General features: G+C 35.4%; 2 protein-coding genes and 1 long non-coding RNA gene across 3 annotated transcripts; 1 reads left to right on the top strand and 2 right to left on the bottom strand.

Annotated features, from left to right (window-relative positions):
• Nucleotides 1-9764: 9764 nt before the first annotated feature.
• On the bottom strand, nucleotides 9765-16656 carry LOC147552850 (putative GABA transporter 2). Its single transcript, XM_086670034.1, has 6 exons — nucleotides 16270-16656; nucleotides 11888-11985; nucleotides 11483-11669; nucleotides 10842-10972; nucleotides 10426-10662; nucleotides 9765-10320 (listed from the first exon to the last, which is right to left on the bottom strand). Exons 1-6 carry the CDS (start codon nucleotides 16607-16609, stop codon nucleotides 9931-9933), a joined length of 1383 nt encoding a protein of 460 aa, XP_086526160.1. The 5' UTR covers nucleotides 16610-16656; the 3' UTR covers nucleotides 9765-9930.
• Nucleotides 16657-18808: 2152 nt separating this feature from the next.
• Nucleotides 18809-20481, top strand: LOC147552849 (uncharacterized). Its single transcript, XR_015238074.1, has 2 exons — nucleotides 18809-19061; nucleotides 20211-20481. It is a non-coding gene; the product is annotated as an uncharacterized LOC147552849 (long non-coding RNA).
• A 1390-nt stretch (nucleotides 20482-21871) lies between these two features.
• Nucleotides 21872-24764, bottom strand: LOC147552848 (protein trichome birefringence-like 26). The gene is made up of 3 exons (XM_086670498.1): nucleotides 24426-24764; nucleotides 23607-23884; nucleotides 21872-22844 (listed from the first exon to the last, which is right to left on the bottom strand). The coding sequence occupies exons 1-3, from the start codon at nucleotides 24631-24633 to the stop codon at nucleotides 22071-22073; spliced, it is 1260 nt and encodes a 419-aa protein (XP_086526624.1). The 5' UTR covers nucleotides 24634-24764; the 3' UTR covers nucleotides 21872-22070.
• Between the last annotated feature and the right edge of the window lie 192 nt (nucleotides 24765-24956).

Here is a 24956-nt window from a genome sequence, read left to right as displayed (position 1 = left end):
ATTCTCTCCTTGGGCTTGAACTTTATGCGCTTTCCCATAAAACCCATAAAGATATCTGTTAAATTTTTGGTCATCCAACTCAAAACCAATTGGCAATGAGTGGAGAGGACCTAGACCTTATATTCTTGGTTGCTAGATACCCTTCTCTCATGTGAGACTAATCTCATACGCAGGGACGGATCTACATGCAGGCCAAAGGGGGCCGTGGCCCCCCTTGACTTGCCGTAAATTGTTTTAGAAATGCTGATTGCTTTCTGATTTATCGCATAAATAAAGTTCGAGTCATACAAATAACATATATGTTGCATGGGTGAGATGGTAGAGGTCCGAGTTTTGGACGTGAGAGACCTGGGTTCGAGCACTGGTAGACTTGGATTTTTCACTTATTTTTTTGGTTCGGCCCCCCTTGACTACTACTCCTAGTTCCGTCCCTGCTCATACGCCTCCTCACGTGTGGCGTTCGTTGAGCCTAACACGTGTTTTTTTAGGTGACGTGGAGCACATGTGGCTTTTAAGTTTATCACGTGTGAGCTTAACTCTGACACCATGTTAAGTTTGTGGTCATCCAACTCAAAACCAATTGGCAATGAGTGGACAAGACCTAGACCTTATATTCTTAGTTGCTAGAATGTCATGGTCAACCATTCAGATATAAGATGATGGGGGTTCCATTTTAAGCTCTACATAGATCCCTTCATTAAATTGGTCCATGCTATGAGGAAGCAGGAATAGATAAGGAGTTGTATCAATTTGGAAGTGTACTTCAAAATTTAAAAAAGAAAAAGAGAGAGAAATGGAGGGAACATTTTTGAACTTTTCAAACATATATTTGACCTTGAAAGACGCATACTATGTGAAGATGTGATAGCCCTTGATTGCTTCAGAGAGCATCAAGAGTGTATTTATAGGTTGGGAGTCAGTACCTTTGGATGTCTAGGCTTGTAAGTGTGGAACAAAAGCTGACACTATGTGGCGGTGACTAAGTGAGCACAAAATCGAGCATGTTGTATAAGGTGTTTCTTTGTACATTGGTGGTTACGTGGGACTGATAGTATTTTTTTCGTCAACGTCAGTGTCTTTTAGGAGTCCTAAATTAGGAAGGCATTTTAGAGATGATATCAAAGATATGATCCGGTACAGTGTTGGTTTTGGTCTTAGGTGTCAAAGATAAGGTGTTTCTTTGTACATTGGTGGTTATGTGGGACTAATAGTATTTTTGTCTATATTTGTAAGTGGAATCTCTACCGACAATTAGTATATACGACAACCGGGTAGAAAAACATAGGTAACTAGAGTACCAACAATGGACCAAAGATACACATTTAAGGTTCAATGTACGGATTTTTATTTACTTTTTTTTTTTTTTTTTGTTGAGGTCGGATTTTTATTTACTTGGACCTGCATTAATAGAAAACCTCAATGGGTGAGAGAAGAGAAAAGGTAAAGAAGAGGAGAAAGAAAGAGGAGAGGAGTAAGACGAATGCTATCAAGAAGATCATACTTGGAGCATATTTCTATCACATATGGGGCGAAAGAAATGCTAGAATATTCAGAGGTAAATCTAAAATTATTGAAGTACTCACATGGAGCATAAAAAATGAAGTGAGAATGAAAGCAACTTGTATGAATTTGGTTGTGGAAGACACTATAGAAAATAGGGGGTTCTTTGACAGGGTTGGCATATCGGCCTCATATACTCAGTCCAATAGCATTATATGCAAATGGGAGCCGCCGATGCCGGGATTTATGATGATTAATGCAGATGGCTCCTTACGAACGGATAGGGCAGGTTTTGGAGCTTTGATCAGAGACCATCGGGGTAATGTTAGAGGTGCAGTTGCGGGGGTGGTAACTCCGGGGACGATCACGTTGCATGAGCTGCAAGGCATTGAAGCAGGGCTGAAATTAGCATGCTCGATGAATGAACGACGAATTCAGGTGAGATCGGACTCAAAGACGATAGTTTCGTACTTCAATTCTACAAATTCTCACCCTCCATGGCACTGTTGGAGAATACGGAGAAGTATTTCTCAACTCAAGGAGTCTTTTGAATACTTTAACATCGAACATACTTATAGAGAGGCGAATAGGGCGGCTGATTATCTAGCTAGTTGGCAGACTGACCTACCTTTGCTAGAAATTTCTTTATCGGAGTTTCCATCAGAACTAATGAATATCATTGAAGATGATAGATCGGGTAGATCATATTTAAGAAGTTAGAGTTTTTGTATTATTTCTCTTTGTGTTTCGAGTCTGAGCTCCCTCTCAGTGTACCGTTTAAAAAAAAAAAAAAAAAAAAAAAAAAAAAAAAAAAAAAAAAGTGGAGAGGAGTAAAGAAAAAAAAAATAGAAATGGAGCCAAGTTGGAAAAAAATAATTAGGTAAGGGCCATTGAGAGGTATTGAAAAATTTAGGGGCAAAAAAAGGGTGAACTGGTCGCATACTCGCATGTAAGCCAAAACGCAAATTTAGCTTTTTAACTCATCCGTTTTAAGGTAAGAATCTAGAGAGAAAATAGGAAATTACTCCAACCAACATACCCCTTTTACTGTTTGTTACATTCATGCATGTTCAGATAAGTTCTTTTTTTGTTGCATGTTGAGATAAGTCCTTGTTAAATAATGGTTGACGTATTTGTAGCTACAAAGATTTCAATTGCAGCTAGATTCAACATGATCGGTATAGTCCCAATGTTTTGGAAGCATTATGCCGTCTTTTTTTTTTAACTATTTCTTTATATTAATAAGATAAAACGTTATTACAATACTTGTCTACTAAAAGATAAGGAACATTTTTCCACGTCTTGATGCTACTCTTCTTTTGCGTCCATTTCGCTAGCTTGTCTGCTTGTGAGTTTAGTTCTCTTTTGATGTGTCTGAATTGGACTCTATCAAATTCTCTTCTGATATATAGAATTCTTCTTAGGTGCATCAAGGATTGCCACTGAACTGGATGTCTATTGTTTTGGATATGCTTGATGATGTTTATGTTGTCACTTTCTATGATTGTAGACCTTTGATTATGTTCCTTTGCCCATACTAGGCCATTGAGGATTGCCATTGCTTCACTTTCTTCACCATTTCTCGCCCTGGAGGTTATAACCTGAGCTTCAATTAATAATTCTGTTTCTGCATTATGAACGATTAAACTTATGCCAATATTAGATTCAATTGTGGTAAAAGATGCATCTACATTAATTTTGAGGTAAGGTTCGATCGGCGGTTGCCATTTTTCGGTTGGCTTTTGTTTGTTTTTCACTATCTTTTTATTGTGTTTTGCGAATGCTATAATCATGTTGATCACAGTTTTAATATCGTTAATAGAGTGTTGGAAACAGTGGTCACATCTCATTTTCCATATGATCCATAAAATGGTTGCATAGTGTATATCCTTACAAGTGTAGCATTGTTGTAAAGGGTCTTTCCACGAGAAAATCCAGTTTGTTAAAGAGGTAATATTGTTCGATCTAATATTGAAGTAGAACCAAACATTTTTCGCAATAGAGCAGTGTAATTGAGCGTGTTCTATAGATTCAATATTGGTACAGTTTGGACACGTGATGTTGTTGTCATTTGTCAATATATTTACCTATTCTCTTGGGAGAGCTTTAGTGCAAATTTTCAAATGAATAGTTGTATTCGGGGTGTAGTTGGAAGGCACTAGATGAAGTTTCAGTTAGGAGGAGAGGAAGGTGGCGAATAGTTGTTCATGCTGAGATACTGATACATAGAGTTAACAGTGAAGTTGCCAGACTTGGTGAGCGTCCATTTAAGTTGATCTTTACCTTTGTTGTTCAAAGGAATTGCCTTGATAAGGTTGTGTTGTGGTCTTGTCCCTTCCTGTAATGGCTTTCAATGGAATGTGCTTTTTGTTAACGGTTAATTTCGTTTCAATGTTCTATCTGTGAACAACTCACCATTTTGACTTTCGTCAATTCGATTTGGTACCCAAGGACAAAAAAAATTTCAACTTCTTCCGGAACTACCCTTGGGGGCCAAAAAAGAATTAAACTTCACAAACTCTGAAAACAATAAAGCGACCGCATCTCTCCCTCTCTCCTCCATTTCATCACACCTCTCTTCCACTTCATCATTCTCGCCACTTCATCATCTTCTTCGGTGAAGGTCGCCAGCAGATGAATTTTTTGGTGAAGAAGAAAGGGGAAGAAAAAGAAGAAGGTAGGAGAAGAAGAGAGAAGAAAAAGAAGAAGAGATCTTCTTTTTTATGTTTGAAGGTCGCTGGAAAATGGAATTGGTCGAACTGTCGAACACTTATGGAGAACCAAAACAGTGAGTTGGTCACAAATTAAGGGCCCAAACATAGAATTAATCCTCCATTTTATCCTCCAAACTATGATTTTTCTTTTTTAGGTTGTCAAAATACCTAAATGCCTTTCAACAAAAAAAAAAAAAAAAAAAAAAAAAGAAAAAAAAACTTAAGGCCTTATGTGAAAATCAGGTTAAAATTTGAATAAAAATGGAGTACAAATTTTTTGGAGGTACAAATTTGGAAGTATCAATTTCTTAACTCTTCCATCCACTTTTGGTACGGAAAGACATATATCATGTCCTTACAGTCTTGATCTGAGTGCACGAGTATCGTCTCACTGAGACATGGATCTTCTTTTTCATAGTAAATTATCGAGTATCTTTTGGATTAAGCACTAAGACATGGATCCTCTTTTTCATCGTAAATTAGGGAGTATCTTTTTGGATTAAGCGTCATCTCACTAAGACATGAATCCTCTTTTTCAAAGTAAATTACCAAGTAGCTTGGCGATTTAGTTCTTCGTTTTTATGAGGAGTTAACTGATATCCTCACCAAAAGTGTTATTTGGATCCTGTTTCATGAGATTTCTCCAAATTGAATCCCCTGCTGCCATTTAATTTGTACAAGTATAATAGGACGTGTGACTTTTGAGCCATTACGGGCGGGCAAATTCTGATATCATGTTAAGTTGGTGGTCATCCAATTCAAAATCTGACTTATGATAAAGTTAAAAAACTTTTATGCATTCTTCAGTGCTACTTTCTAATCAACTGTGAGATTATGAGTATAATTCATCTCCATAAAATCAATCAATCAATAGCTAGTAGTATAAAAAATCAAACGGTCATGTGATTCAGGAGAATCAAGAAGATGGGTCAAAAATCTATTTTTGTCTAACTCTAATTAAACCCCCAACATTTTAGGCATTAAATTCAAATTAAGTAGAAGGAGTTAGATGCTTGGGTTTCTGTACTACTTCTTAATATACATAAGAATCTCATTATTAATAGTATTTCACTCTGTCAACATGGCAGTAGTATTGGGGAAAGATAGAGAGAGAGAAATAAATGAGGAAGAGAGAGAGTGAAGAAGAAGAAGAAGGAGGGTTCATTACTTTAATGGTGGACATGCAGAAAGAAAGGTGATGAAAGAGAGAAAGGGAGAGTAGATTAAACTCCTGCAAAGAATTAATCATTATGGGATCCATGTCCCTGAGATAAAGCTAAAGGCCATATTCAATGTGAGGACACGACTACTCCGTGTCAATATGAAGAACCTACTCATTCATTCCAAAAACTACTTTACTAAATTCACATTCATCTATCTATCTATCTAGAGAGAGATCAGAGAGAAAAAAAAAACAACTTAATTGTAGATGAAGTAAAAAAAGTAAGTTGGATAGAGTGGGGGTTGGAGTAGTAATTAATTGAAAGCTATGCATGAGTGTTTAGAGAGAGTTTAGAGAGAGAGAGAGAGAGAAAGAGGGGAGTGAATACATTTTCTTTCTGTCCCTCTTCAATGTTAAAAAACTTGAAGTACTTGTGCCATCTATCTCTACCATTTACTTTTCCCCAACGCCCCTTTTGTCCCACTAAATCTATCTTTGGATCCTATTACTCTCATTTTGTATTTTGTGATTATAATATTTCACATTTTTATTCTTACGTTTTAAAGGCATACATACAAGTCTATACTACATACTACTTTACAAGGTTAGTACATATATACAGACGTGGGCGAAGTAGTAATTTTACCTTCTTTGTTTTATTGTAACACGAAAAGAGATATGACTTTCTGTCCGACTATTCTCTCGTCTTAATTTTGTCGAAATCTTAGAAAGGGAGTGTCTAATTTTTTCTAAATCTTGTTCGATCACATAATCCAATTGAAATTCATGCGGGTGAATGGTTGGGTATTCTATCATAATTGATTCAAAATTTTAAGGCAGACAAACACTCATTTTTAAAACACATCTCAGATACATCGCCCATTCCCATAAATTATGTCAAAGTCAATATATGAAGTGTCCGGTAGAAATTAAAGGACAGGAAATATAACTACTTTCTCTCTTTTAAAGCATAAACTTTTTGGATTTGATGAGAACACTAGTATGTCTCCTTATGCATTAGCCATTAGGGAAACACAAACTATTTATGTTTGTATACATCTCTCACTTTATCCAACAAAAACTATTTGTGTAGTGTATCTCACTTTCTAAATTCCCCCCCTTTCCCCTACAAATTATTATCTCCCTTACTCTCTCTAGTAATCCAAACATCCATGTACTATTGGTAAGAATTCTTAATTTAGTGATAACTAAATAATATAGTTTGGACTTTGTACACCCATATGCCATGGGTCGTCCAGGCTACAATCCATTATTTTTTTTGTTGAAGATGCTAAAATCCATATGATCAGTTCAAACGTTGTTCCAAGATTGGTAATATAAAAAAAAAAGATTTACCCATCGAAACCTAAGGTTTCCCCGGATTGCACTTTTATTTAGTCACCTTGGTTTGGCAAAAGAATAAAAACAGAGAAAAACTAGGGTCAGACTCTTTAACCTGTTATTTTTCGTTTGGTTGTTTAAAGACTCTTTAACCCGCTCAAAATTGCAAAAGGAAAAAATCAGAGAAGTTTGTCAAAAATCGAAAACATAAAATATAGAAGGAACCCTAGTCAAAGTTGAGTGGAAAATCTATCCAAGAATCAAGTTAAGGTAAAAAAAAAAGAATTCAAGCTGTGATGGTTGAAGTCACATTTGCACTCCAACAGTAGGTTGGTTAGTTTAACTTATGTGGTAATACTGTTTACAAGCATTGAACAATACATTGTTGTAAAAAATAATTAGTACATTATTCGACATTTAAGAAAATTTTATACTAATTTTAGGCACTATGCCTAACAAATATTTGAATTCAAATACTCCATTAACTATAATAGTATCAAATAAAGATTAAATGAGGGAAGATTCATAACTTTTGAGATGGGACATGAGTAATGAATTCTTTTCACTCATTTTAGATATCATGCGGTCTACAATTACTGCACACAACTTGTTCACAACACACTTAAATGCTAATCACAGAGGTTGCTAGCCTCATAATAATATCAGATGTGGGACAAAATTTGAAAACAGAGAAGGCCGTTAAGGGCTTTAACTACAAAATGGGTCCCATCTGTTTTTTCTTTTTCACTCCTATCTCTATCTCTTGAACCTAAACTCATTTATGATCATTTCCAAATTCTGAAATTTGAGACTGAATGAAAGGAGAGAGAGTGTATTTATTATTACCACGAAATGGTTATGAATCTAATGCTCTTTTGTTTCAAGTTATCCTTTTGTTTTTATTGCTCATTTTGTCCTTCAATTTTTACCTTCTTTGAATCTTCATCCTCACTCGGATTTTCTTTTTTTACCCGATGAGATCCGTGTGGACCAAATTTTGAAAAATACCTTATTCATTTCATTAAAGTTTCTGCATGAAATTTGTGGATATGATGTGTATCCTCATTTAGCTGCAAACAATTAAAACTGTACGATTCTACATGTTTGGTTTTTGTTAAGTTTAAAAGAATATGATGTCGATATATTTATTTTTAACAAAATATAAAATAGATTGTCTCTAATTTGTAATACAAGAATACTCTAAGAGTAAATAGATCTTGATGCGCTCATAAATAGATAAAATCTAACTAATTACAAAATTTGAAGACTAACTCAAAATAGCGAAGAATATGAAGAACAAGTCATCAGTATAATATAACCAACCTTAAAGCCCAATTAGCTCAAAGACTATTCATCCCAAAAATAATTAATAATGGAATCACGACACTATATTTTTCGAAAAAACCTTCATCTTGACAGACACCTAATTAGCAAAACAAAAACATTCTTCACAAACATAGCAGCGTTTGGAGTTCTAACTTGAAAATAGTCTCACATGGAAGGAGAGTCATCAAGTACCCAATTATACAATGTCTAAGTCTTCTCATCTCATTACCAATTGCTTTGAGTTGAACGACCACAAATTTAATATGGTATTGTTTAAAAACTACACGTAATGGGTCTGACTTAAAAAGAAAAAACAACATGTCAACTTTGAGTTGAATGGTCACAAATTTAACATGGTATCAGACCTAAATCCCCATGTGATAGGTTTAAAAGTTACACGTCATAGACCTCACTTAAAAACAAAAAAACAAATGTCAGACTCAAAGAACGTTATACATTAAGAGACGTATGGGAATAATAATCTCACATAAAAAATGACAATCTAGTATAAGAATATAACATTTTAGTCTTCTCCACTCATGGCCAATTTATTTTCAGTTGGATGATGCAAAAGTTAACAGAACTTTGAAGCGTCCAAGGACTAAAACCCAACTCAGACAAATCTTGTATACGACCCGACCCGCCGACCGGGATCAATCAGCTAAGCATTCAAATTTAGGCAGGGCAAATGCTGAATTATGGGGAAATTAGGTAGTTTTGTATGTAAATATTTTTTTTTACCACGACCAGACAAGATAAGTGAGGTCGGACAGAGCAGAGAGTGGGTCCGACGAGTATAAATATTTCAGGGTTGCATAGATTTTTCAAATCTAAAGAGTTTATGAATCTCACTCACGTCAACATCAAACACTCTGGAGGGCCTGACCAGTCTGCTTCTCTACACCTCGGGAATCGGCTTTGTAAAAAATCCCTCTCACTCATCTTTTACTGCCAATAAACTTTCAGTTCATCCAATTATTTGAAGGATTTATTCTCAAGTTATTATTATTTCAATAAATGAGTAATAACTCCAACTTTATAAGTTATTTATTCTTATAACCCTCCCTCACAAATAAGTTCTGAAAAGTCCTTCTTAGTTATTGCAAATATGACAAAAATAGGTTGCATATGAAAGAAGTAAATGTGACATGATATCTGATTACCCTTTAAAATATTGTAATGCTTAATTTGTCTAAACATAACTCACTTTAAGAATTAAAATTCAATCAATAATCACATTATGACACACATTAATTCAAGGATAGTTATATGGCTTCCACATTATGAGGAATAATTGTCTCTTCAAATTTATGCTTGCCTGGTGAATCAATACCGCAATTTACAACTTTGTTTAGAATGTTGTCATTTTAGACCATTTGATTTCGTGCATCTACTGCACCCTCTAGTTAATTTTCTAAGCTGTCGTATTCATGATCTTGTAAAACGAAGAACCTTAGGTTTTTGTTTGTTTGTATAGTTTTTTGTTGAAAAATTCTATGTAGTTCCTAAAACGTCTCATTCTCTCTAAATATCTTTCCGCCTAGAGTTGACCTTCGTCGTAGGTTGGACTCAACAATTCATGTGGGGCCTATAGAACTTTATTCGTTAAGTTAGCTTTATTTACCAGCTCATTATTCGTATTTCGTAAACTTGTATCAACCCCAAAATCAATTGCATTAACAACGTCGCTGTTCACCCAAGTTATAATTTGATTAAGAATATTAATAACTGCAAGTATTTATAAATTAAATTTTTTTTGACACAGTATGATTCAAACCATGAAGATATACATGTTACCCACTCAACTCCAATCAGATATGAACCAAATTGAAATTCACTCTTAAATATCTAAACAACACAATCACATACATTATACATATGTGCAACTCAGTTGACTACACGCCCACTGAAGAGCTTGAACTTGTGTACATCAAGAATTAACTTCCTTGTGGAAGAGAAAGCTCCCATGATTCCTGCACCCGAAAATACAACCATGATAATCATATTGATCCAATATGTAATCGATTTTCTCGAGGGCTTATATGTCATATTATATAACAACATCGGGAGTATGAAATCCAGTGGGATGAATCCGATTGCACCTACTAAACTTCCGATATCACCAAAAAACGGAAACATTGCTGCGAAAAATCCACATAAAACCATGTAAAACGATCTTAGAAGTATCCTTGGTATTAAGTTTCTCATTGAATACTTCCCTTCTTTCACATTAGCTGACTTCTTTTCCATTATCTCATATGCAACTTGTGAGTAAACCTGTTCATTTCCATGAAAGTTGATTGTTTGAAAACGTTAGAGTGGAACATAAGTCAGATCAAAGGATCGATAAATTAGCCTAAGGGAGTATGATTGTGGGCTTACTAGGGCAATGGCTAGGAGCTGAAGGATGATGAAGATGACGGCAAGGCCCAATACCCAAGTAGGTGCTAAAGCAGGCCCAATATCTGGAAGGAGGCTATTAAGAATGTTGGAAGAAGAATTTCTTCCAAAAGCCCAGTACCCTGAAAATGCAGTTGGATAGAAGGTAAGAACTATCACTGTGTAACACAATAGAAGCCCTTTCACCATCTTCCCTGTAGCCGGAGGAGCCATTGTTGCCTGCATCAATAAAAAAGAACATCAATCTTTAAAACATATATCAAATACTATGTCATTATATCATTTCTTAAGTTTTCTACTTCTTTTTACGCGGGTAAACATCGCAAAACAACTAATATGACAACATATTTCACCGACAAATGTAATTGCAAGTGTTAAAAAAATGTTTCAAGGAGTACTTGTATCTCTGGAAGTATGCCATTGCCGAAAATGGCAGCTAAGATGGAGATGGATGAGAAAGCATCAAATACTCTAACTGATTTCGAAGGATCGAAAGAGTAATCCTTTGGAGGTGCATTCTTCGAATACCCTGCAATAACAAAAGAATCCAATACCAACAATAAGCTCTCCTTAAAAATTAAACATTTTCTAATCTACAAAATCCTGAAATTAAACGACCAATTAAGTACAACTACGTTGTGTTTGAGAGGATTCGAACTTTGATAAATGAGAAATGCTAGGGAACTATAAATTCCGGGCGGAATGTAGGTAGAAATCCGATGTGGCTTCCCATGATTGCAGCATTAGTGGATACAAATCATCCGAAGCTGTAATCATGGGAAGCCACATCAGATTTCTGTCCAAGTCTGTGAGAAATTCGTTGTTCCCTAGCACTAATTAAACATTTTCTATTCTAGCGGGTCATGGAATTTAAATGACCAAACACAAACTTTACCATTATTCTAAGAAGATTTGAACTAGTGATCTATGAAGAATAAATTTACTGACTAAACCTATTGAGCTACCTCTAACTCTAAGTCCTATACGTTTATTTCATATATTTATTGAAGATGGAAAATTATGTAACTAGTAAGAGTACCTGCATAAATACATGCACCAACAACGAGAAAAGTGTAGCCGAGGCTGAGGAAAAGAGAACCAAGGTTGATGTGCCTCAGAGAATGAAAGGATGGAAGCTGAGAGAGAACAATCATCACCATTGTCACCATTGCTATGAAATGATACAGCTTCAATTCTCCTTCTGGATACAAATTTGAGTATAGTATCTGATTTTGTTTCAAAGACAAAAAAAAAGTTATTCTTGGAAAAATAGGCCAAATAGCAAGGGGCCTATAACCTATTGGCTGAACAAGTTAGGTTATTTTGTGGTATTTTATTTCATCTATTGACTCAATCCTTTTTCTATCCGTCTCATATCACGAAAGGGTATTTTTATCTCAATTGACTATATACCAACAAAATTTGTACATATTGAAATTTATACCTTAATAGAATCAGCGGAGAATAATATAGAACCAATTCCAATTCCAACATTAATAGCCGTTTGAATGAAAACTACAAAATAGTACATCCAACCAGACCCTACAAAAAAATTTAAAATTATTTAGCTTATATCAGCATTGTTTTTTTTTTTTCTAAATGGAGTAAGAATTTTACCACCAAAGACTAAGAGGTTTGTTCTATTCATGAGAAATTTGTTGCATTGAGTGCAGTATCAATGGAAAATGCAAACAAACTAATATAGTAGGCGTAGGGAGTCTACAGGCCCTCCAAATTTTGCTATAGGCCCACCCCTGTCTCAGCCCTCCTTGTGGCCATCGGACTGAGTAGTCTGAGGCCCGCAAACAGGGCAATCCGAGGGCAATCAAACAGGCCTCCGTCCGGATTGTTCAAGTGCAGCCAGGAATAGGCTTACCACCTACTCCAAGTACCTCGCACTGCCTTGTCTGAGGGGCACTATCAGAGAGGTTGGGTGGGCCTGTAGTAAATTTTGGGGCGCCAACAGACTCTCCCAATATAGTAAGAGTCGTCCTCAAGGCGTTTCAGAAAAGTACAACTGGGTCCGATCCTATTCATGGCTGCATGATTTCAGCCAGATTTCTTTTGACATCGAAGGCGTGGAACGTGACACTTTCATTTTCGTTTTCTGTCTTCAACTTCTCAAACACTTTCGACCACCACTATCTTTCTCTTTTTGTTATTTTTCTTTATTTTTATCTCTTTCTGAAACAAAGGGAGTCCGAAAGAAAGATACTCTTTCCTTCATCAGAACAGTGAGAAGAGAGTAGAGAACGAGGTAAAGCAAACGAAGTAACGATTGGGAAGAATAGAAGAAGTTGGTGAAAAAACCTAAGGAGCCTATAAATTTGTTTGGTAAAAAAAAGACTGAAAACTAAAATGAATTTTTGGAATGCAAAAATGATGCTATGCCCGACCACTCTCCCAGGTGACATGGCCGGGCTAGATTTAGAGAGAGAAAGTGAAAAACTCTCCCTCTCTAACTCTGGCCTGGCCACGTCATCCAGTCGGAATTCACCTGGGAGAGTGGTCAGACGTAGCATCACCTTTGTATGCGTAACATTACAAAGCATCTTGACTTAATTCGTAACATGATGACTCACTTTCACTAAAAGTCATAGTTTTCAAAGTTTAATTACAATTTAGGCCTTTCTTTATCGGGATAATTCATCATAACATAATTTAATCAAGAGTTTATGTACATTTCAAGTTCTCCTTATTACAATATCATTCAGATTGGTTTCAGTATGTTTAAAAAATATGGTTTGGTTTCAGTATGTTTAAAAAATATGGTTTGAGGGACTATATGTGGAGAAATCTATATAACAAATGAGATAGGTTTTTTGCCATGTCATAACTTCTATCTATAAATCTTAAACGTTTAAATATCTTAAGTAAATCTTGACCTTTCCTTACAAAAGTCTTTTATAATATTTAAAGGCCAGCGCTTTGGGGAAAGCTAAATAGTTTCCGGGGTGTAAAATTTTAAAGGGAATATGCAAAATTTGGAAAAGTTTCCGGGGAAACATATTTTATGGGGAGTATGGCTCAAAATAAAAAATTTCCCCCCTCACCTCCCTCCACCTCACCTCACCTCCCTCCACCTCATCTCACCTCCCTCCACCTCATCTTCTCTCTCTCTTCTCCGATAAGTCGCCGGCAGGAATTTTCCGGCCGGCGACCATGACAAAAAAAAAAAAAAAAAAAAAATTTCTCTCACACCTCTCTCTCTCTAAACTCCGGCGAAGGGGGCTTCCCTTCGCCGGAGTTCCGGTCTGTTGAAGAACAGACCAGTCCGGTCTGTTCTTCAACAGATCCGGTCTGTTGAAGACTTCAACAGACCGGAACTCCGGCGAAGGGAAGCCCCCTTCGCCGGAGTTTAGAGAGAGAGAGAGAGAGATGTGAGATTTTTTTTTTTTTTTTTTTCATGGTCGCCGGCCGGAAAATTTTCCGGCCGGCGACCTATCGGAGAAGAGAGAGAGAAGATGAGGTGGAGAGAGAAGATGAGGTGGAGGGAGAGAAGTGAGGTGGAGGGAAAGAGCTGAGGTGGAGAAGTTATTTTGCTTTCCCCCTAGATAAAATTGTCAAACAAAATTGACCAATTTTTGACCAAATCTTCACACCCCGGAAACTATTTAGCTTTCCCCAAAGCGCTGGCCTATTTAAAAGTTAAAATAACTACCCACTTCCTATATATTCTCAAACTATTTTTCTCTCTCCTATCCTAAAACTTCCACACGATTCTTTCTCTCTTTCATCTTCTTTCTTCAAAAGAACTCAATAAAATCTCCATGATTGTTATTCTCCAAACTTAATTTAATCACAACTATTATTTTTAATTTACTTTTATTACTCTCTCATAATATCAATATTGAAAAATCCGTGTCCTACGGACACGGGCTATACCCTAGTCTATATAACAAATTAGCTTGGTTTTGGTGTCATGTCATAAACATTGTTTATAAATCTTGACCGTGCAATTTTTATTGGTAAATCAAGTGTAAAAGAGGTTTTAAAAGATAAAGACAACAAGTCAAAATAAACTACCTACTTCCTATAAAACCTCACACTATTTCTCTCTCTCTCTCCCCTTATTTTCTCTCTTTTCAAATTCACACGATTCAAGTTTTTATATTTTTTCTTCTTTCTTTAAATCTCACATTATTACAATTATCAATTTTGTTTTGTCTACTTGAAAATTCTGAATGACCAAAATATATATCGATAATTTGACGTAAATTTCTATAGACAACTCTGTGCCCTACGAGCACGGGCTATACCTAGTTAGGTATAAATTACCTCCTCATAATTTGGTAATTCTAACTCAAATAGTTTAACACTTTAACTACTCTTGCACCCCTCCTCTTCCAACAGCTAGTTAAGGGTGGATTTCTTAACAAATGAGATCAACCCCACTTTTGAAGAAAAAATCTTATCTTTATTCTTTTAATTTTTGTGCAAAATGTTTTTGCTATCTTATTGTGTTTCCTAACACAATCTTATAATAAAAAAACCTAATAAATTTGGAGCCAGTAATTTCATTTGTCGAAATTTGAAATTAAAATTCAACATATCTATGCCACAAACATACAAATAAATTGAACTTTAAATTGGAAGTCCCTCATTTGAGCTTTTATAGAAAATGTGATCCAAGAGCTAATTTTAAATTTTTAAGAGCCTGTTATTCGTTCAGACCTTTTTACTAGATTTTTTTTGTTCCGGACTTCCAAAGATCTCATAACTTCTAAGTGTTCTGGCCACATAAATGTTCAAAACTTTAAAGGTTCAGAAACTTTAAAGTTTGAAACTTTTAAAAGTCCGGGACATTATAGTTTTTAATCATTAAGTTCAGAAACTAACTTGTCTTTTAGCAGCTTAAAAAATTTAAAATTAGCTCACAGTTTTCTTAGTTAATAATTTAATTTAAATTTTTTATATTTAGTTAAAAACCCAATTGCACATTTTTTTACAAGCAGTTGCAATACGTTTGCAAGTTGTTGCAACCCTATCGAAAGATATTGTAAATCTTTTACAAAACATTTTGCAAATATAAAAATACTTGGCAAAATTTCTCTTGATTTTTGTTGGAGTAGAAAATCTAGGAAGCTCCAAAAAAATTTAGGGACTCTCTAAGAGCATCTCCAATGCAAAACTCAAAAAAATCTCTATTCATCATATGTGTCAAGTTCCAATTGAGATTCTCACTCCTACGTGGCGTCAATAGAGATCCTCAAATTTTTTGTGTCTCCAATGCAAAACTTGAAACTTATCTTATTTACTTATGTGTCATAGTTATTTTTGTAAATAAATAGTTAGTTATTTTAGAAAATATAGAAGACTCGATTTCTATTGGTTGAAAATCAAATATTGATTAGGTGGACAATTAGAGATATCTCAAGAGGACACTCTATTTCTAGAGTGTCCTCTTGAGATATCTCTATTCCACCCTCGACACGTCATCTTAGAGATCCAAATAGAGTGTTGCATTGGAGATGGTTTTTAAGAAAAAAACTCTAAAAATCCTAAGTGGCACTCGGAGTTTCTAAGATTAAGTGTTGCATTGGAGATGCTCTAAAGATAAGGGCCACAGTTGGAAGTCTATTGGATTTTTTTTGATGAAATAAGTCTATTGGATTTGCTATAATGCTCTGAGATTCCCTAAAAAAATTTGACATACTCTTTAAAATTTGTGATAATAAAAGAAAGAAAATATAGACTAAAAAGATACATTTAAACTAACTACAAGTAACCATCATCACGTATTAATATATGTCTAGAGAGAGAGAGAGAGAGAAAATAATAATATAAATTAAGAAATTTAGAAGGGTAAGACTTTATAAATGTTACCGAAAACATCACCGGCGAGCTCCCTGAATCTGATATGACGACGACCTTCATTTTCACAGCGTTCAAGAACTTTAGACATTAAATAATAAGAGTAGAAAGTAACGATACCCATGATTGTTAAAGAGAAGAAACCAATTGACCATCCTAATCCTTTGAAAGCGTATGGTAATGCAAGAATCAATGGTCCTACTATCGCCGTCGTTAGATGAAATCCGGCATGCCACCAATTCCCTTTTGATTCCAATACAAATATTGCTCCACCATCTTCTTCTCTTATTTTGTATTCAACATCATCATCATCTGGTGACGACGATGACGCCGGATGTATTTCCAGCCCCATTCTACAGAGAAAGATAGGTGAAGATGAATAAGAATTCGTGAGGTTCTTTAATATAAAGAAAAGAAAGAGTGGGATAAAGGACTTTAAGGAACAAGACTACTAGTTTAGTTATTTATGTTTTTTTTTAAGTTTAACAAAAAAAAAGTTAATTGTGTTGTTTGCTGGCCTAGACTATGAGGGCACTTATGGATGCATGTTTAAAAGTTGACTAAAAATATTTAATTTTAGGGTTATTTTCCAAATAGCCCCAACTTTGTGACCGGTTTCCTGCCTAGCCCCCTACTTTGTCAAAAATACTTAGATGACCCCCTTTTTCACTTACCGTCATAACATATTTATGGATGCATGTTTAAAAGTTGACTAAAAATACTTAGACAATGAGGTGGCAGAGAGAGGTGATGAGATGGAAGAGAGAGAAATGTTGACTGGTTAACGGTGTTATGACGGTAAGTGAAAAAGAAGGCCATCTAAGTATTTTTGACAAAGTAGGGGGCTAGGCAAGAAACCGATCACAAAATTGGGGGCTATTTGGGAAATAACCCTTAATTTTATACTTGTAATCAAATTGTTTGTTTAGTATCATCTAACAATATAACGGGCTTAAAAACACATTTTTGATAAAGATGTAACACCCACTCTGGATTGGTAGAAAAATTATCATAATGTTAATTTATAAACTATGGTCATTGGTATTTATGGAGCATTTAGATGCAATTTACGAAGCGGAATACTTTTTTTTGAGGAAAACCCAAATATCATATATAAACAGTCAGAGACGGAAATGTGCACAGGTTACAAAGTCAAGTACTAGAACGTAATAGAGTGGATTAAAGTAAAATTCGCCAGTTCATAAGGGGGGCATTGTTAGAGTCCCTCTAGCAGTGAGAAAACGACACATTTCGTCTTCGTAGGTTCCCACGTAGCCTCCCCAGATCGTGGGTACGCCTCCATAGACGCTCTTCTTGACCGTCCAAAATTGGGTTAACTATAGTATGAGAATCTCCTTTCAAGTGATCATAGATATATAATCTCAACTTTTCTCCTAATCCGAAACTCTTTAACTCACCATGTAAAGTTGATATCGGCGAGAAAGTAGAGGTTAAGGAATCAACCACATCTCCCCTTCGGCCACTTCGGCTGCCGCCGCCCCATCAGGTCGATAGGCTCCACCAACATTGATTTTTATCCTTCCAAAAGTAGGAGGTTTCCATAGTTGTACCAGCAAAAATTGATTCTCAAGAGTAGTGTTTTGATATTTAGCAATAGTTTTCGAATAATACCCTAAAGTTATTGACTAGCTACAAATAAGGGCTTCATTCTTATTGCATTAAAAGATAACCTACAAATCTTAAAAACTTCCGACTGAAAAAACCCTAAAAACTAAATTTCCAACCGTGCAGTCGTCTTCTCCATTGATGTTTTCTCTATCCTCTCTTTTTCTTCTTCTCTCTATTTTTTTTTCGTCCCTTTCGTCTGGAACTCCAGGCTAAGGCCCCTCTCTCTCTCTCTATATATATATATATATATATATATATATATATCTGTTTTCTCTTTCGTCCCTTTCTTCTGGAACTCCTTACAAAAGTAATTTATTTTTTAAGTCACACGCAATATATCAATGTCCGTTGCTGGGATACCAAAAAAAATAGTTGTGGGGACTTGGGAAAAAAAAATCCACCCAAATATTTGCACCCAAAAGAGATTTTTGTTTTCCAAAAAACTGTTGCCTTTTGCAGCATTGACTTTGGAAGTTATATTGTTGTCGACCTTTAGGGTCTTTTCATTCTCGATCTTCAAGATCTTTTTTTGTCAATCTTTAGGGTCTTTTGATTGAGTCAGTGTCGTGTTAATTCCTTTCCCTTCATGAGGCACTTTACATTCGAAGGTTCTGTGTAGAACTTTACTTATGTCACTCTCATGTAGTTCTCAGAGGAATAAGAATGATCATATAATGTAATGTTGTGGATAGTTTTTACAATGAATGTAATTGTGGTTTTAACTTTAAAAAAAAAGACTTTGAGAGTTTGGGGTGTCAATAGCCAATTCCAGGGGTGCCTGAGATATGTTATATACACTTCTACCTGTCACTCTGTCACACTCTCATCTCTTTTGACTTCAACTAAAAATACCTCAAATGTGAGTTTATATAACAAAAATACTGAGTACACTTAAAATTTCCCTAGGCTTCAATATGCCAGTGGGAAGTTCTAAAGGCGCCCTTTTTTTTTCTTTTTCTTTTTTTAAGGAACCGTATATAGCTTGTTATCTTCACCCCGTGATCTACCCCCGTCTACTGGTACGCTTTGGAGGAAGTGAATTCTAGAAAGAGAGAGAATTTTGAGAGAGAGAGAGAAGAATGATTTACAGGAAATGGAGTCTTCTGACGGGGCCACCGGCCATATTGGGTTCGATCGTCGCTGCTGTCGTCGTAGCTAACGTTCTATTCGTTAATGTAAGTCTCTTCATCCGCCCCCTCAAAATCAAAACCCTAATCTTCTACTCTTATTCTAAAAATGTCTTATCATGCTAGATACACAGTTTTTAATTTAGTTGAGCTCAATTAACATACAATACTTATGATTTTATCTGATTAAAGTTTGAGAATTTTTGTGATTTCTTGAGTGGCCAAGGAAAGGATAACCAGATTAGGGTTTGATTACGTAACAATACACCTGATGAGATTAACAATTTTCCTTGATCTATTCATTGGCCATGGTGGGATTTTTCATGCTTTGATTATTTTGTATGAAATTTGAGGAAAACGAATTCTAGATTTGTTGGAGTTAGGCGAATTTAGAAATTGTAACTTAAAGATTTCAAAACAACTTTCTTGATCTGGTATTATTGCTATAATGTTATGTTTTCTGTTTTGGGGAATCTGTAAATTTCGAGAAGAAGTGCGATTTTGGAGGTGGTTTATGTGATCAAATTGAAGTAGGAAATCAACTTTCTCATTAACTTTGAGTGAAGTTATATGCTTGGTTAATCTCATATTTGTCTTGTTAATTTCCTAGTCAAGGTCAAAATATGAAATCTCAATTTCGCCTTCATCCACAAACCCATTTCTTCTTTTTCTTAATTTGAATGTCCATGTCTTAGAGGACCCTGTACCCTTCTGTCAAAGTGTAACCCCCCATGCCCTTGACAGTTTCGATATCATCTCCGCCTTTGACTCCCAGATCGAAGTCCATGAGTAAGGGGGTTTGTTCTTGGTGAAGGCTCTACGAGTCTGCTCAAAAGGCCTTGACACTTACTAAGTTTGAGCAAGCACCTGTAGCCCAGGTCTCCCAAGCGATGTGGACTATCACATCAAGAATACCCGATTTTGAGAGGGTGTCAATATATTAAATCTATTGTGAAAAATAAGTGCTTTTATGATTGAAGATGGTGTGCTTTTTTTTTTTTTCTTGAAATCTTGACCATGTTTATGTTTAGTTACTTCAGTATGAGTTTAAGGATGCTCTAAGATGGCCATTGAATCTTGTGTCATACTGGAATTCTTCGATTTCAAGAATAAATGCCATATACCTGTTATTTTTCTGTTTTTTTATTGAGCTTTATAGGTTCCACATGATAAACAATTGCTCATTTTAATATGCAGGATCCTTTTAATAAGGCAGACAAAAGGAAGCAAGATGTTTCACCATCTACTAAGTAAACAGATGAGCAAAATCACAATTCTCACTTGACCATTTTTATAGCTTTATTTGTTGGAAATGAAGTTATTCTGAAGTTTGAATGTTTTCGGAATGAAACCTTAGTTTGAATAAAACTGCATGGTTGTGGCTAGATCTTTTGAATTCATGTGTATTTGAGACCTTTATCATGTAAAGAACCACTTGAAAGCGATCCGGTTGTTCTTCAATCATTTGTGTTTCTTTCTTTTATCTCTATGAGTAGTTGAGTACATTTTCAGCCATAACTTCTTTCCTCTTCAGAAAAACCGTATCTCTATTGTTTAAAGACAATCATAACAGAGCACTAAGCTATAATAGTTCTCGGCATCTTTACTTGTGAGGTGTAGTTTTCTTTTGTTCTAAATGCATAATAGTCTCATAACCCTTGATATTAGGAAAGATCCAATCTTAGTTTGTTGTTCCCGATAGCCTTTCCGCTATTATTATAGCGTGTCTAGGTTCATATTATATCCGCATATTGCCGAATTATGATAATTGCCATGGCTTCTGCATTTCTCTGGTTGTCATTCTTCTTGTTTCATTAAGTGTCATCATGTTATGCTTTCATTGTTTTTTCATCTGAAGAGTGGAAATATAAGCCAGTTTGCCGTATGTTCTCAGTTCTCATTAACGAGCTCCAAAATAACCTGAATTTCTTCTCTTCTTCACACGGTCTTTCCATTTTTCTGAAATCTTTGAACTGCAAATTCCTTCTGTTTCCTTTACCAAGTTCTTCAGTGTCTCTTTGTTGTATTTACTAAATTTTAAAAGGTTGAGAATCCAATTCACTCAAGTAACTTTGATGTGTTATTAAGGGGTAATATCTTTGAAGAGAATGAAGAACAAAAAGAGTCAGCTGAAAGTGGCGCAAGAAAAAAGAATGTTGCTGAACCAAAGTTGGCAAACAAATCCTTGCCGAAAGTGCACACAAGGTCGGTCAAAAGAGTAACAAAATTGGTGCCAATAGTAGGTAAAAGCGTGCCAGAAGTACCGCAAAATAACATCTCCAATCGCGGGGAAGAAGGTACTGGAAGTAACAAAGAACACGAAGGGAAAATGTTGCAAAAGTGCGACACTGGTGCTGCCAAATGTGTTGCACAAAGCATTATAAATTTGAAGCAAAACAACCATTGCCAAAATTTGAGTAAAAAATGTTCTCTGAAGCGGAGTGTAAGCGTCGCGTAAAGTTGGCCCACAATCGTTGTGGAAATTCCATAAAAAGTATTGCTGATAAGTGCGTAGAAAGTGGACATAAATTGGTGCTGAAAGTGTACCAAACAGCATCACCAAGAATGGCATAAAACTGTTGTCTGAAGTGGTGTAAGAGTGTCGCAGTACGTGTGGGCGAAAGTGCTTCATAAAGTGTGGCCAAGAGTGCTACAAAAGAATCACCTAAAGTAATCAAATCGTGCTAAATTGGCGAAAGTGCAAACAAGTGTTGGCAACACTGCAATAGAAGAGGCAAAACTCCTAAAAAGCGGCAAAAGCCCTAGCTTAAAGTGACAAAATGTGTTGCTAACATTGCCAAAAAAAAAAGTGTTGCTAGCTTAGCTATTATAATGGGAAATTTAGTTAGACTCGACTATTTTGAGATCCCAAAGCCACAAAAAAACTCTTCTTTTTCTTCAAAAACAATCTTCCAATCTGCGGGATTAATTTGATGTACAATGGAAACAAATATCATACTCTGAATTTTGTATGAAAAATTCTCTTCAAACACAAAAATGACAAAGAACTTTCGAAGTTCCATGTATACCTAATTTTCTTCTTTGAAAAATTAAACCTCAATTATTCATCACCAACTCCATCATCAAATCACTCCAAGAATCAATAGGTCCAGGTGAACACCAGTGCAAACAATCATTCTGAACTGTAGCATTTTTATCCTTCGAAAATGGCTGAAACTGTCTATAAGGACCAGGATGCCCATCCGGCCTAAGCAACGAAAGGCGGGTAGTGTCTAAAATTTTTAGACTTACCTTCTTTTTGCCTATTTCATTTATCGACTTCTTCAACTCCTCTAACTCTACATTATAAAATGCACTATCCATTTCTTGTAATTCCGTTTCTCCTTCTTTAAACGGCACAGTTCGTTTACAAGTACCTCCATTGTCCCATGATCCATTCTCGAAATGATCCGGTGTGGTAGTCCTGTATAACACTACGCTTTCGTGATTGGAATTGATGATGAAGTTGAATACCAACTTAAGGGCTTTCCGAAAAGCAACTTCCGACCCAATTACTGTTAAGTTCTTCCCTGTGCAGTAGTTGCAGCCCGTGACTGTGTTGTTCTCAAAGTAAAGAGATGGTCTTAGAAACCATTTCCCCGCAGAAATGACCATATAATCGAAGTTCTGATAGTGATCTGTCCATTCTGTATCAAGGACATCGAGATATAAATGAACATCATCAATTGATTTACTATTCGCATCTAAAAAAGTTTCGGCCTTCAGAAGGAAAGGAGACCAGATCACGGATAGAGTGAAGTTATAAGAAGGGAAGAGCCATCTTCTTGATGCAAAAGTTTTATCATGATAAACCTCAATTGCTGCTTCCACCTGAGATGCATAATAAATCAAATTTATCAACAAACTTCCTTTTAGCTTAAATTTTTCATGAGAAATATAGAGATCTTGGTTTTTAGAGTAGAATATTGAGAAATGAATTGGGGGGCTCAATAGTCAAGAGTCCCCGCTTATGTCAAGAGTCTAACTCTAAACCAACTTGAAATGGCTGGAGATGCTCTAGATATTAGTCAAGAGTCTCCGCTTCTGTCCATATGAGATATTCTGACACTCCACCTCATGTGTGCCTTTTTTAGCCTACCACGTGTTTTTTTATTGGGCAGCGTGAATTACGTCTGACAATTCAGAAAATCACATCTAGGCCTAGCTTTGACATTATATTAAGTTTGTGGACATCGAAGAAAGAGTCAAGATCCCTATACTATATTATGAGTTAGTCAAGAGTCTTTGCGTTGTCTATGTGGGACTTTTCTCACACAATTACCTGTTATGCTATTAACTAGCACAGTGGTGTCTCTAGAGTGAATATTGAAGTTTTCCAAGACCCAAAGAAAGCAATCATATTCCTATAGAAGCACATACAAGGATATCCTATGCCAACGGACATAAGTGGATCCAAAGTTCAAACATACAACTTCAAGCTCAATTATGTAATAGATACATTGAAGAAGAAATCGATTCATTACTCTAAGAGACATAAAATGGTAAGAATGGAAAAATGAAGGCCTAACTCATTCTAGGAATCAAGAAAATCTAACCTATACTACAAAATTCAAATTAACATTTGAAATGTACCTTAGAGAGAATGCAAAGAAATGCTTGAAGATGGTTGCGATTAATTGAGTCACCCACGAATGCCCATGATTTGTTCCTCATTGCATCAAGAAATCTATTTGCATTAAACCGCGGTAACTCACAATCTCGTGGTTTCCACTTCCAATATAGGTAGCCTAAATCGGGACGCCCATTCTTCATACAATTTTGATGATCACTAACAACATTGCAAGTCTCATTAGTGTATATAGGGCCCGATGGATCCGAAATCCATTCCCCATTGAAAATATCACACTTTTCTGCATCACAAATGATGATGTTGCTCAAATTAGACATATACATATTTATATACATGTGCCTGTAACACTTTTCCTTTTTTTAACTTAGAAACACTGGATTTGGCGTCAACCATTGACGAAAGTCCAACCGTAATAAGAGCAACGGCAAGACTCACGGTTACCCTTATTAAACTATTACTGTTTAAAAGTAAAAAGAATTTACTTAAACTTAATATATCATGAAAAGAAAATAAGTACTCTGAGATTATTGATATTTAATAGCAAAGAAGAACTACTACAAGTATAAAATTCATATAAAACTCTTTAGTTTTGTTTTGTTTTCCTCTGATTTTGAAACCCATACACAAAAATATTCACATCAAAATTATACAACCCAACTTTCTGAGGAATCTAGACTTTCCATCAAAATCAAAAGGGGAAATCAAACACAACGAAAAAAACCTCAAATTGAACTAGAAAATAATAATAAAAAAATCATCTAAAAACCCCATACACAAAATTGAACACTAGAAATTTATGATGTTGGTATGAGAAATCTGACCTGGGTTTTCCTGGTTTTGAAGAGATTTACTTGCATGAATTGGTAAATCCTGAATTGCAATAATAGGGGGCGCTCTAATGGAGTTACTGGAGTAGAAGACAATAAAAGCAAAACCTACTGAAATAAGCACAGAAAATTTCACAAACAAATGAGTTTCCTGGAAATAATCAGAACAAGAGTTCCAATCAAATGTCCTCTCTTTCACCATTTTCTCTCTCACTAAGACAAATTTCTTTATCAAATGAAGAAAATGAAAGAAGGAGAAAAGTGCTCTCTCTATAAAATGGGTACCAATCAAAATTTAAAGTTACTTAACGGTTGTTGATTATTCTAGCAGGTAAATCTTTAGAAGGAGAAAAAAATATGTTAAATAAGTAAACTAATGATGGGAGATTAGGAGATGAGCCAATATTAATTGTTGTTTAGTGTGGGAAACTTTAACTACACCCCAATTTTAATTTTATTGCCATTTACACATTATTATCTTTGACAATATAAGATTTTATTTTTAAGAGGAAACTTGTATATATT

Source organism: Eschscholzia californica, unplaced genomic scaffold (assembly GCF_041429995.1).
Source record: "Eschscholzia californica isolate CP2 unplaced genomic scaffold, dmEscCali1.0.p SCAF_3, whole genome shotgun sequence".
NCBI lineage: Eukaryota > Viridiplantae > Streptophyta > Magnoliopsida > Ranunculales > Papaveraceae > Eschscholzia > Eschscholzia californica.
Note: the sequence above shows the minus strand (reverse complement) of the source record. Positions and strands in the feature narration are given on the sequence as shown.

What these genes read in the sequence shown, in the direction of transcription:
- LOC147552850 (XM_086670034.1), bottom strand. Translation starts at nt 16,609, where the DNA reads ATGGGGCTGGAAATACATCCGGCGTCATCGTCGTCACCAGATGATGAT. An exon ending in GCATACTTCCAGAGATACAA is followed by an intron (nt 10,663 to 10,841) that starts GTACTCCTTGAA and finishes TTATTGATGCAG; the next exon opens with GCAACAATGGCTCCTCCGGC. An exon ending in AGCTCCTAGCCATTGCCCTA is followed by an intron (nt 10,321 to 10,425) that starts GTAAGCCCACAA and finishes GGAAATGAACAG; the next exon opens with GTTTACTCACAAGTTGCATA.
- LOC147552848 (XM_086670498.1), bottom strand. Translation starts at nt 24,633, where the DNA reads ATGGTGAAAGAGAGGACATTTGATTGGAACTCTTGTTCTGATTATTTC. An exon ending in TCAAAACCAGGAAAACCCAG is followed by an intron (nt 23,885 to 24,425) that starts GTCAGATTTCTC and finishes TTTGTGATGCAG; the next exon opens with AAAAGTGTGATATTTTCAAT. An exon ending in TTCTTTGCATTCTCTCTAAG is followed by an intron (nt 22,845 to 23,606) that starts GTACATTTCAAA and finishes TATGCATCTCAG; the next exon opens with GTGGAAGCAGCAATTGAGGT.